The sequence below is a fragment of the Urocitellus parryii genome, chromosome 4, assembly GCF_045843805.1.
Source record: "Urocitellus parryii isolate mUroPar1 chromosome 4, mUroPar1.hap1, whole genome shotgun sequence".
NCBI classification, from domain to species: Eukaryota; Metazoa; Chordata; class Mammalia; order Rodentia; family Sciuridae; genus Urocitellus; species Urocitellus parryii.
Genome location: NC_135534.1, coordinates 62,738,827 through 62,751,258, shown reverse-complemented (window position 1 = coordinate 62,751,258; position 12,432 = coordinate 62,738,827). Strand labels below are relative to the sequence as shown.

The 12,432-nt window shown below is 34.2% G+C and overlaps 1 protein-coding gene across 4 annotated transcripts in view; it reads right to left on the bottom strand.

Annotated features, from left to right (window-relative positions):
* Window positions 1-12,432, bottom strand: part of Nup98 (nucleoporin 98 and 96 precursor) — a 109,054-nt gene that overhangs the window by 71,158 nt on the left and 25,464 nt on the right. For 2 of the 4 annotated variants that reach the window (XM_026400905.2, XM_026400909.2), the window contains 4 exons: window positions 11,690-11,853; window positions 9,766-9,903; window positions 7,601-7,739; window positions 2,871-2,963 (listed from right to left, as the gene is read on the bottom strand). In XM_026400905.2, coding sequence (XP_026256690.1) covers window positions 2,871-2,963; window positions 7,601-7,739; window positions 9,766-9,903; window positions 11,690-11,853 — 534 coding nt within the window. The remainder of the gene's footprint in view (window positions 1-2,870; window positions 2,964-7,600; window positions 7,740-9,765; window positions 9,904-11,689; window positions 11,854-12,432) is intronic. The other 2 variants (XM_026400906.2, XM_026400908.2) reach the window with 2 other exon arrangements.

Here is a 12,432-nt window from a genome sequence, read left to right as displayed (position 1 = left end):
GAGGCCTGAGGTGATAGGATTCCTTGACTATACAAATTGGGTAACAAACTGGGCAAGTTGGTAAGATTCCCCATCTCAAAACAAACAAATAGATGAAAGTCTAAAACCATAAAAACATTAAGATCCACAATATATAAAGCACTTTGAAAAATAAATCAAGAGAAGCCAGGTGCCATGGCACACACCTGTAATTTTAGCATCTTGGCTGAGGCAGAAGGATCCCAAGTTCAAAGCCAGCTTCAGCAACTAAGCAAGGCCCTAAAGCAACTTAGCGAGAACTTTTGTTACAAAATAGAAAATTTTAAAAAGAGCTAAGAATATGTTTCAGTGGTAAAGAACCTCTAGACTAAATCCACAGTACAAATAAATAAATAATCAAGAAACAAGGTTCATATATTATAAATATAGAACTAAATTTCTTTTAAAATTATACATGGACACAATATCTTTATTTTGTTTATTTATTTTTATCTGGTGCTCAGGATCAAACCCAGTGCTTCACATGTGCAAGGCAAGTGCTCTGCCACTGAGCCACAACCCCAGCCCAGAACTAAAAAATCTGAATGGCCAATAAACTTACATACGGATATCCACATTTACCAGTAATCAGTTAAGTATGAACTACATTATATCAATTTCTACTACCACATATGAAAACATGTGAAAGCCCAATAAAAAATTTCAGTGACAGATGCCTGTAGTCCCAGCTACTCAGAAGGCTGAGGGTGGGGAAGATCCCTTGAGCCCAGGAGTTCGTGACCAGTTTAGTCAGAACTTCCCATCACAGAAAACAAACAAAAAGAAAATTAGCAAAATGGAAACTGGTATTCTTTCTTTTTGTTTTTTGGTACTTAGGATTAAACCCAGAGGTGCTTTACCACTGATCTACATCCCTGGTCCTTTTTATTTTTTTATTTTGAGATAGGGTCTTGCTAAGTTGATGTAGATAGCCTCAAATTTTCAATCTTCCCACCTAAAACTTCCTGAGTCATTGAGATTACAGGCACATGCCACTATATCAGGCATCATTGGTATTATTTTGGAAGGAAAATCAGCAAGATGAATCAAAACTCAAAATATGCATATCTTCCAAATGCAGCAATTCCAATCTGATTTACCTATCCTACAGGTATAGAGATGAAAAATCACATGACAGAAGTCTTAATGCATTAAGGACTTGATTAATAACACCAAATAACTGAAATATCTACCAACAGGGGAGAAGTTAGATAAATTATGGTGTATGTACATTATGCATGTATATATATATATATATATATATATATATACACACACACAAATACAAATCAATATTATTTATTTTTAATATGATAGATCAAATATGAACCAAAAAGAAAAAAAGAAACTGATAATTTGTAAAATGAAAAAATATACACTATAAACATATAAATAGCATACTACCATAAGACAGTTTCTTTCAAATATATTTTACTGTGGCACATGTGATGAAATATACTGAGATGGAAAACACATGCATAACTGAAACAAAGTCTGATGAAAGGATAGTAATCTTACTGTCTGCAATAATTTTTAATTCCAATTCATTTTCTTAAAATCCTGGCTGTAGCCCACTAAATTAATATCACAACCAACTAATGTATCTCAGCCTTTGGCTTCAAAATCACTCATACAAGGCTGGGGATATAACTCTGGAGTAGAGCACTTGCCTAGCACAGGTTTGAACCCCAACAATGCCAAAGGACAAAAAAAAGAGACACAAACACTTATGTAAAGTATGGTTGCCATATAAGAATATAATCCAAAACCCCATCTATAAAACACATGTACAAACATGTTGTGTATGCATGCTTGAATAATGCATACAAAGGGGTCTAACAAGGTATATGCCAAACTTTCAATAGCTGTTACTTCACAGCTGAAATACTTATACTTCTCATTTCTGAACTGCTGAAACATTTTACCAGCATTTTTAACTTTAATTTAAAATAGAAAATGAAAGTTAACAGTTTATAGCACAAAAGGAGGTTCAACTAAGATGTTAACTCTGCATACAGAAACACTTATCTATTTTATGGCCACAACACCTTCCAATTGTTTAAAACAGATGGGCAGGTAGAAAGATAAATATGTTCAAATGCACTGAAAAATAATTATGGTAAAATAATTATGGATAAAGGAGTGACATATCAGATCTTTATCAGAATAAAACACTGAAAGATATGCTCAAACCCTACAAAACCTGAGTACTTGTTAATTATTTCAGCATGTGCTTACTCCTCTGCTTACTTTAGGGCTTACTTGATAAACAGGTCTAGATCTCAAATCCCTGTTACTAACACAGGGAGACTAAATGTTAATCATGTCATCTTAGTGACAACTCTTATGTTATATATTGAAAATCCCAGATAGACCATAGCTATTAAATGAAAAACATTTGGTTAAAAAAAATTAATTTTTCTGTAAAAAAAATCCCACACTTTATAGAATTAATGTAGAATTTATTTGTAAGATAAATGTGCCAATATTTTGGGCCTGGGAAAATATAACTGCTGAGAATGTCTTACTAATTCATTTGTAAAAATGAAAATCTAGACCACTTAATTTCAGGCATGTGATCAGACAAAGCTCTTAAGTTCTAGTAATCAGAAAACCAAGTTACAGGGGCTGGGGATGTGGCTCAAGCAGTAGAGCGCTCGCCTGGCATGCGTGCGGCCTGGTTTCGATCCTCAGCACCACATACAAACAAAGATGTTGTGTCCGCCGAAAACTAAAAAAATAAATATTAAAAATTCTCTCTCTCTCTCTCTCTCCCCCCCTCTCTCTTTAAAAAAAAAAAAAAGAAAACCAAGTTACAATCTGTCCTAAAATTCATGATAGTAGATCCTTACCTGTTCCAAATCCTGCACCAAGCCCAGTTCCCAGAGTCCCAGGTGCTGGTTTATTTCCAAAAATACTATTCCCGCTGGTATTTGTGCCAAAGCCTAAGAAGACAAAAGAATGAGTGGGTTGGAATTTTAACAAGACACTCAATTTTCCCTACAGGGAGCAGCCCAACTTTAAGCTTTGCATCCTTTCAATTATTAACAATATTTAGAAATTCTAAATTATAAGGTAATATGACTTTTTAAAAATTTTGACACCTGCAAACAAGCCTTCATATTTACTTAATTACATTTTGGCCTTAAAATATCACTACAACATAGGATGATACTGAACAATAAAGCAAAGTGAATGTGCCTGAGCTTTCGAAAGCATACCTTTTATAAGGCTCAAGCCATTCAATACATATGCTTTACATTTACTTACAGGAAGAAAAACTCATTCCCTCAAACTCTCACTAAAAAAAATAAGACGATCAACAAATAAAGACACTTTAATGAACCTAAAGGTTCTTACTAAGGGAAAATAATCTAAAAATCTCTACAGCAGCTTTTGTTTTAACAGATGGACCTGGTATAGGCTACAATGTGTGGCAGATCACGCTCAATTGTCTCAGGAAGAATCAAGGACTTCGCTAGCTAATATTAGAGAAAGGGCTGGAGTTGTAGCTCAGTGGTAGAGCACTTGCCTAACACGTGTGAGGCACTGGGTTCAATCTTCAGCAGCATACAAAAAATAAATAAGGCATCAGGGATATAGCTCAGTCAGTAGAGTGCTTGCCTTGTATACACAAGGCCCTGAGTTCAATCCTCAGCACCACACACACACACAAAAAGGTGTCCATCTATGACTAAACTTAAATAATAAAAAAGAAGATAACTTATGAATAACTTATCTTGAGTTGGAATGATTTATTTCACTGTTGGAGATGATAGAGAGTTGGGAAAACCATCCTCCTTCAATACTGCTTGCAATTTAGAGAAAATCCTTTAATTCCCCTTGGAAATTCATAAGTATGAAACAAAATACCTATATTGCATTGCTGTTATTATGTTTTTGTTATTCAAATACATCCAAAGCTTCATTATTCCTTTTGGAGCTAAACAGCAACAAAACAACTAATAAACTTATCATAAATAAAGGATAAAAGAAGAAAAAGCAATCATAAATGAAAAAAATTCACTTCTGAACCACTGTTCATAAAACACTTGATTTTGTTTTAAAAATTATGATGGATGGGAATAAGCCGCCCCAAAAACAGAGATCAGAGAATGTTTTGGAATCAATAACAGTATCACTGAGAATATTATATTCTGTCATGACTGTATATAATTATCACATGAAGGTGGTCAAGAAAAAAGTTGAAAAATATAGTTTGTAATAATGCTTATTTAATGTCATTTTAAAATCTAAGTCAACCTCAACACTTTTAAGGTTCATGTATTCATTAAGTCTTTTCTTGTATTGTGCTAATAGCTATGCCATAAAAATGGACTGCTGCCTACTCAAGCACCAATTTTCTTGAATGAATAAATAAAATGTACTTGCAGACATTCTTTTTCTTTTTCATTTAAAATTTAACCAGAAAAGATCTCATAGCCCCATAACATCAAAAAATAAGATATTCACGAACTACCTCAAACCCATAGGAGGGAAAATAAGTCCCAACTTACACTGTTTATACCACACACTTCCTCCGATTCTCACTGACAAGTTATCAATGCTGTTATTTCAAAACAATTTTACAAATTAAAATTAAGGATAATTCAAATTCAGCACATAAGGTAGTGAGGGAAGTAAGATAAAAATGAGACCTTTCATTTTCAAATCAGTGAACATGAGTGTGAATACATTCATACAACAACAATAAAAATCCTTGGGGCTGGGGTTGTGGCTCAGCAGTAGAGTGCTCTCCAAGTGCGTTTGAGGCCCTGGGTTCGATCCTCAGTACCACATATGAATAAATAAATAAAAGTATTGTGTCCAACTACAACTAAAAAATAAATATTTAAAAACAAAAACAATAAAAATCCTCCAAATCAGAAATCTACAACCATGGAATAAGATAAAAAATATTTAAGGGGCTGGGGATGTGGCTCAAGCAGTAGCGCGCTTGCCTGGCATGCGTGCAGCCCAGGTTTGATCCTCAGCACCACATACAAACAAAGATGTTGTGTCTGCTGAAAACTAAAAAATAATAAATATTTTTAAAAAAATATTTAAAAGTACAACCTATTTCATCAGGTATAGCCTAAACAAATAACATTTAATTCCGAACACGAATATACTGCAATATAGCTTTCATTTTAGAATAACTGTAAACTTTCATAGAAAACCTATAAAACTGCAGTTTAAGTTTCTACAGGTATCCTATATGTAGGATAACAGGACATAATGGATTAAATACATGCATTTTCTTTCCTTTTTTTGTGGGGGAGGGGGGTGTTGGGACTGAACCCAGGGACACTCAACCACATCCCCAGCCCTATTTTGTATTTTATTTAGAGACAGGGTCTCACTCAGTTGTTTAGCACCTCAATGTTGCTGAGGCTGGCTCTGAACCCATGATCTTCCTGTCACAGCTTTCCAAGCTGCTGGGATTACAGGTATGTGTCACTGTGCCCAGAAAATATATGCATTTTCAAAGGAAGTGTAAATTCCTTCTTAGAAACTAAAAATCTTAGATACAAGTATTTATGATCCTCCAAAAGGCCAGAGAACTTACAGATACAGAATATGTGTGATATTAATATTTCAGATGATGATCAGGGCTGGAGATGTGGCTCAGTGGTCTAGTGCCCCCGAGTTCAATCCTCATTATCCTCCTCGCCCAAAAAAGAATAGTTCAGATGATGAGCCAAGCCTGATGGGCTACATCAATAGCCCCAGCTATTGATATATAGGGCAGAAGGATTTTATCTTAAGCCCAAGAGTTCGCAGGCCAACCTAGGCAACACACCAAGATCCTATTTCAGAAGGGGAGAAAAAAATCAAGTGATTGAGAATAAAGGTCGACAAAGGTTCTTTGGTAAAGGGAAATGACAGACTGAAAATAATAATAATAATAAAGCTTAGAAACACTCATCTGATCCTTTAAAGTATCCTTCCCTTCTAGGTTTTTAAGGAACAAGTACATCAACCAGATATATCTTAACTATTCTAACCAAGTCCCCTGTTCAAAGCTGTTCTTTAAAACAAAATACAACCGAAAAGAATTATACATGGAATTATTTTTTTAAAACATTTATTTTTTTGTTGTAGGTGAACACAATACCTTTATTTAATTTTTATGTGGTGCTGAGGATCAAACATAGTGCCTCACGCATGCTAGGCAAGCGCTGTACCTTTGAGCCACAATCCCAGCCTTATACATGTAATTATAATCATTACCAGCAGCAAGCAAACAATATGTAGTAAAAGGGGTTATAAAAATCAAATCAAATACAAAAATTTAGGAATTGATACCTAACAAGGACTTATCTTTTCCATACAGTTCTAATTTCTGTGAGAATGTATTAACCTTCCAATGGATGATTAAAATGTTTCTCTAGTATATTTTAAGATCATTAAAAACTCACAAAATGGCCTACAGATAGCTCAAAGATAGCATGTTTGCCTAGCATGCTTGGAGTTTGACCCCTAACACCACTAAAAACAAACAAACAAACAAAAAAAAAAAACAGCTGGATGCTGTGGCACAGTCTGTAATCCCAGCTACTTAGGAGGCTGAGGCAGCATGATCATAAATTAAAGACCAGCTGCAGCAACTTGGTGAGGCCTGCAGCAACTATTATACCTTGTTTCAGAATAAAAAATAAAAAGACAAGAAATATAGCTCAGTGATAAAGCAACTCTGGGTTCAATCCCATGTATGTACTTATGAAATAAATAAATAGGGCTGAGGAGGGGATATAGTTCAATGGTAGAGTGCCCCTCAATTCAATCCCTTGTACCAAAAAAAAGAGAAAAAGAGAAAAACAAACCCCCAAAACCTCAACTTTTTAAAGAACTATAAATGCTGACCTATGCCAATTTCAATGTCTTTGCTTTCTTGTCCCGTGCCCCTATCAATCAGTGCCTAGTGATATATCTAATAAAAGAAATATTCAACAAACATTTCTACCAAATAAATATTTCCTTTGTCAATAAAATGAACGTTCCCTATCCTACCCAAATAATGTTTAATTGAGAGTTTAATGAGGTAGTTATGATACTGAAAATAATATAATGTTTCTACTAAACTGGTCTCTAGTATATCTCTATAGTTTAGGAGCTTGTGTTTTTGTTATTGTTTTCTGTTTTTAATTGTGTAATCTTCTCTGTATTTTCTGAAAATTTGTTTACAAGGAACATGAATTATAAAATAAAATTTTTGGAACTACCAGAAAACTATGGAATAATCCCCCAAATCACAAAGAATCATCAAATCTCTCCAGTACACTATACTTCTATGTTTGAAACTTGGCCTAAAAGAATGTGTTATTTCAATCTACGTGTTTCATTTATGGTTTCTTGGCTATTGATTGGTGAAGTAATTCAAAGAAAATGAAAGTCAATTTATATCTCTACTAAACATCTGAAGCCAAGTCCATGACTTTAAACTTTTTCTTCTGGGACCTCACATTAAGCCACAGCTTACCTGAGAATTTTTTATATTTCCAATCATATGAATCAGGAGGATGATGTGTGGTATAGTCAGTATAACTTTAAGAGAGCCAAACCTGCTTTTTATATGTACCAAAATTGGAAGTGTTTGTATTGGTTCCTAAAGTCAGAGTTGGTTTGTTACCAAAGAGCCCGCCACTGGTTGTACCAAATGAAGAAGCACTGGTTGTGCTGGTTCCAAAGGTAGTAAGCTTGTTATTGCCAAACAGGGTCTAAAAAGAACAAAATAGAGGACAAAGTTTTAAATAATAGAGATACTTACCAAACAATAAATAAAGGCTATTTCAGCTATGATATACTGGGTGTGAGATGGGGGTAAATATATAATAATTTTTATAAAAAGACAGATGAATGAAGACCATTAGAAAGATAATCTGAGGGCTAGGGGTTGTGGCTCAGTGGTGGAGCACTTGCCTGACGTATAAGGCACGGGATTCGATTCTCAGCACTGCATATTCATTTGTTTTGCGAATAAATTAATCTACTTAATGAATGAAATAAAGTTCCATCAACAACTAAAAAATATACATAAAAATAATTTTAAAAGGAGCTGGGGTTGTAGCTCAGTGGTAGAGCACTTTCCTAGCATGTCATCCTTAGCACCACATAAATATAAATAGATAAAATAAAGGTATGGTGCCATCTACAACTAAAAGCATTTAAAAAAAAATAATTAATATTTGCAGCCTGAAAAGTTAATGGTAACATCTCAGCAAACAGAGGATTTCAGTGAGGCAAGAAAAAAATAACAAGGAAATCAATTGTTTTCCTGTTAACAGAAATGTATCAGACATGTAATTTGTCAGAAGAAATACTTATCAGAAAAATTTTAAACATCCTACAATATGATGAATCTTGAAAACATGGTGCTAAGTGAAAAAAAAGTTACAAAAGATGATTCCACTTATGTGAAATGTCCAGAATAGTCAAATCCAAAGATACTGAAAGTAGGCATGAGGTTACTGGGGAGCAATGGCAAATAACTGCTAATGAGTATAGGACTGTGCTTTTTTTTTTATATCTTTATTTTATTATTTTATTTTTATATGGTGCTGAGGATCGAACCCAGTGCCTCACGCATGCTAGGCGAGTGCTCTACCATTGGGCCACAGCCACAGCCCAGAATTGTGCTTCTTGGTGCAATAAATATGTTCTAAAATTGGTGTGATGATGGTTGCATACTCTGAATACTAAAAACCAATGAATTATATGTTTTAATAAGACAAATTGTATGGTATGTAGCTAATACATCAAGAAAGTTACTATTAAAAGGTGTATAAATTTTCTGTGGCATTATTTGATTTTCTCAATTTTTCACATCAGTTACCTGCTCAAATGAGATTAATAAAAAAAATTTCAATCTCCATGAAAATAGGATCATATATTCTGGAATTTTTTTTTTCTGATATTTAACTAATCACAATAGCAAATTCAAAGCTTCTTTGACTTTGTCTTCTTTTTTGGCATTGGAGACAGAACCCAGGACTTAGCATATATAAGGTAAGCACTTTACCACTAAGAAGCTATATCCAAGCACAAAGCTTCTTATAATGGATACATAATACAGACTGACTATATTCATAATGATTCTCACTTAACTATTTTTTAAATGATCATATAGAATTTAGTATTAATTTTAGGTAAACTATATTTCTAAATAGTAATTTTTCACTTAAATAGCTTAGTAAACAAATTAATTCAGTCAAGCCTCCAGCAGTATGTAAACCACGAGAACCTGAACAATTTCAACAACTTTATATATTCTTTTAAAAGTTTAATATCCAAATCATCCAATCTATCACTAAAACACAAAGGGGATAACTAGTCATTTAAAATTATCTGATTTACACATGAAAGGATCTCAACAATTTAAACTAACCACCCAGATTCCACAATGTAAATACACTTCAAAACTTCATGTTTTTAAAATACAATGCCAATTGTCAAATTAAAAATAAATAATTTAAAAATAAACTAGCCAAATGAAATGATACTTTGCTATTAGAAACAAACTTGCACACAAGTACTGCAGTGAAAGACTCACTAACTGAAAATAAACCTATTGAGTTCAATCAGTAATTTCATTTTGCATAAGAAAAACTTTTATTCGCTCTTAGTATCAAATCATCCAATATACCCAATTAAAAAAAAAAACTTGGAATACAATGACAACTTTCTATAAATTCCTTTATCAGACTCATATATAAGATGTAATTATACTCAATTGTGAACACCTACCGAACCAACTGCACCAAACCCAGTATTGGTCTGCCCAAAGAGTCCTGTTCCTGTTCCAAATGCAGTCCCAGTACTGGTGTTTGTAGCTGTCCCAAAAAGACCTCCTGGCTGTGAGGCTTGCGTTACTCCAAATAAACCCTGCAAAAGGTAATTTATGTTAAGAGCTATCCCACAGTAGTTTTTTCTTTCTTTGAGAAAAAGGAAAAAGAAGTTTTTCTGTTTTGCTAGTAAAGAAGAAAAAGAGGACTCCGTCCTATAGCCACAGTAATTTCTTGAAGAATCTTAGATTAATAAAAATAGTTATCATTATTTTTCAAGTTTATGTGACAGATACTATGTAAAGATACACTTTACATGGAGCTTATGTCTCTTCACAACAACCCTAAAAAGCAAGGAGTACAGCATCCCCATTTTTTGAAAGAATATAAAGCCCAGAGCAATTAACAACTTTCCTAAAATGTCACAGCTCACAAATGATAAATTGGATAATAAATTCATATCTATACCTAAACTGCTATTTAAAATTAATCTGGCTATTGTGATGATAAATTCATATCTACATTAAGCTGCTATTTAAAATTGATCTGGCTATTGTGGGTTCCCTTTCATTCTTTGGGTTTTTTTTTTTTTTTTTTTTAGTTATATATGGACACAATATTTTTATGTGGTACTAAGGATTGAACCTAGTACCTCACACATATGAAATAAGTGCACTACCAATGAGCCAAAACCCCAGCCCTGAGTGTTTGTATGTTTTTTGTTTTGTTTTGTTTTGTACCAGGGATTGAACTCAGGGCTCCTTAACCACTGAGCCACATCCCCAGCCCTTTTGTATATTTTATTTAGAGACAGGGTCTGAGTTTCTTAGGGCCTTGTTGCCATGGCTGGCTTTGAACTTCTCCTGAGCTGCTGGGATTACAGGCATGAGCCACCACACCCAGCTGAGTGTTTTTATCATGAAAGTATATCATACACTTTTTTGGCATCTACTGAGGTGATTATGTGTTTTTTGTTCTTAGGGTACTGCAATGATTCAATTTTTTTTTTTTTTTTTTTTTTTGATGGTGCTGGGATTGAACCCAGGGCCTTATGCATGCAAGGCAGGCACTTTACCAACTGTGCTATATCCCCTGCCCTATGATTCAATTTTTAAGTTTTTAATAATTAATTTTCCTAGGTTACACCAACAAATCTGGGACAAATCCCACTTGGTCATGTGTATAATTCTTTTTATTTATTTTGCTTAATTCAGTCTACTGAATTAAAGATTTGGGGATCTAGCTGTACTCGTTTTCTTTAATAAGGCAAAGCATCTCTAACTTTAGTACCAGGTAAATTCCAAGAATTTTAATCAATTAAACATACCTCAAATCAATTTTTAATTTCACACTTCCATAAAAAGGGTCTCTAGAAATAAACTAGTAATGACTGTGAGAACTTTTACTTTCTGCAAAGAAGCAATTACCTAATACTGCTCTGAGTTTTAGGTCTACTCCCCTCCTGTATCCCCCAACTGCTAGACTTTGCCTGAATCTACCTTACCAGAATAAGCTGAAAGAATATTATGAAATATAACTAGTAATTGACAACTATTTTCTCCTTAACCCTACAGAATGGCAATGTCACAAGTGTAGTTTAGAAATAGCCAACTATAGCCCAGACTATAAAAGCTCTTGCTTACTGATGAGAAAAACATGTTTGGAAAGAATAGATGACTGCTCAACAGACTCTCAGTGAGTAAGGAGATGAGACTGGACTGAAATCTAAATCTTAATTCCTTGTAATGTGTGTTTTCTCTCCTTTTCCAGATTCTCAACTCTATAAAGAACTCAAGCAAAGATAGAAATTGCCAGTTTGGAATGATTAAAAGCCTAATTACTAAGCTCTATAAGACCTGGAATTAACTAAAGGCCTGTTTCCTTACTATGGTGTTGGTGCTTGGTTGTCCAAGGGTGCTGGTATTACCAAAGGAAAAACCAGTGTTCTGTGTGGTTGTGGCCTGGCCAAATGGTTTGCTGAAGAGGCTAGTAGTCTGCTGATTCTGCTGGCCAAAGAGACCACCCGGATTTGTTCCAAATCCAGTTGTACCTTTCAGGAAAAAGAGGAAAGATAAAGTAATTGGAAAAAAGAAACAAAAATAACTAAACAAAACCTGGAAACTTGACATTACCCTATAATCCAGCAATAGTATTATGTTATCCATTACGATCTACATTACCTTGCATATATTCACTATTCATTAACACTTTCATTTTTTTTTTTTTTTTTGGTGCCGGGAATTGAACCCAGGGAACTTCAACCACTGAACCACATCCCCAGCCCTATTTTATATTTTATTTAGAGACAGGGTCTCACTAGGTTGCTTAGCACGTCACTGTTGCTGAGGTTGGCTTTGAATTTGTGACCCTCCTGTCTCGTCCTCCCAAGCTGATGGGATTACAGGTGTGCACCACCACACCTGGCAACCCTTTCATTTTCTATCCTAAGAACTCCAGATTAAGTTAAAACTTTAATATCCAGGCTGGGTTAAATGCTCTTCCTTTGTAAATGCTTAGCTTTCTATTATTATACAAGAGAGCATCATCAAAGTCTATGTTGTAATTTCATCTTGTTCAACTAAGCTATTCTTGAGAAAAGAGGCTATTTCATCATATCAAAGCATCTAGC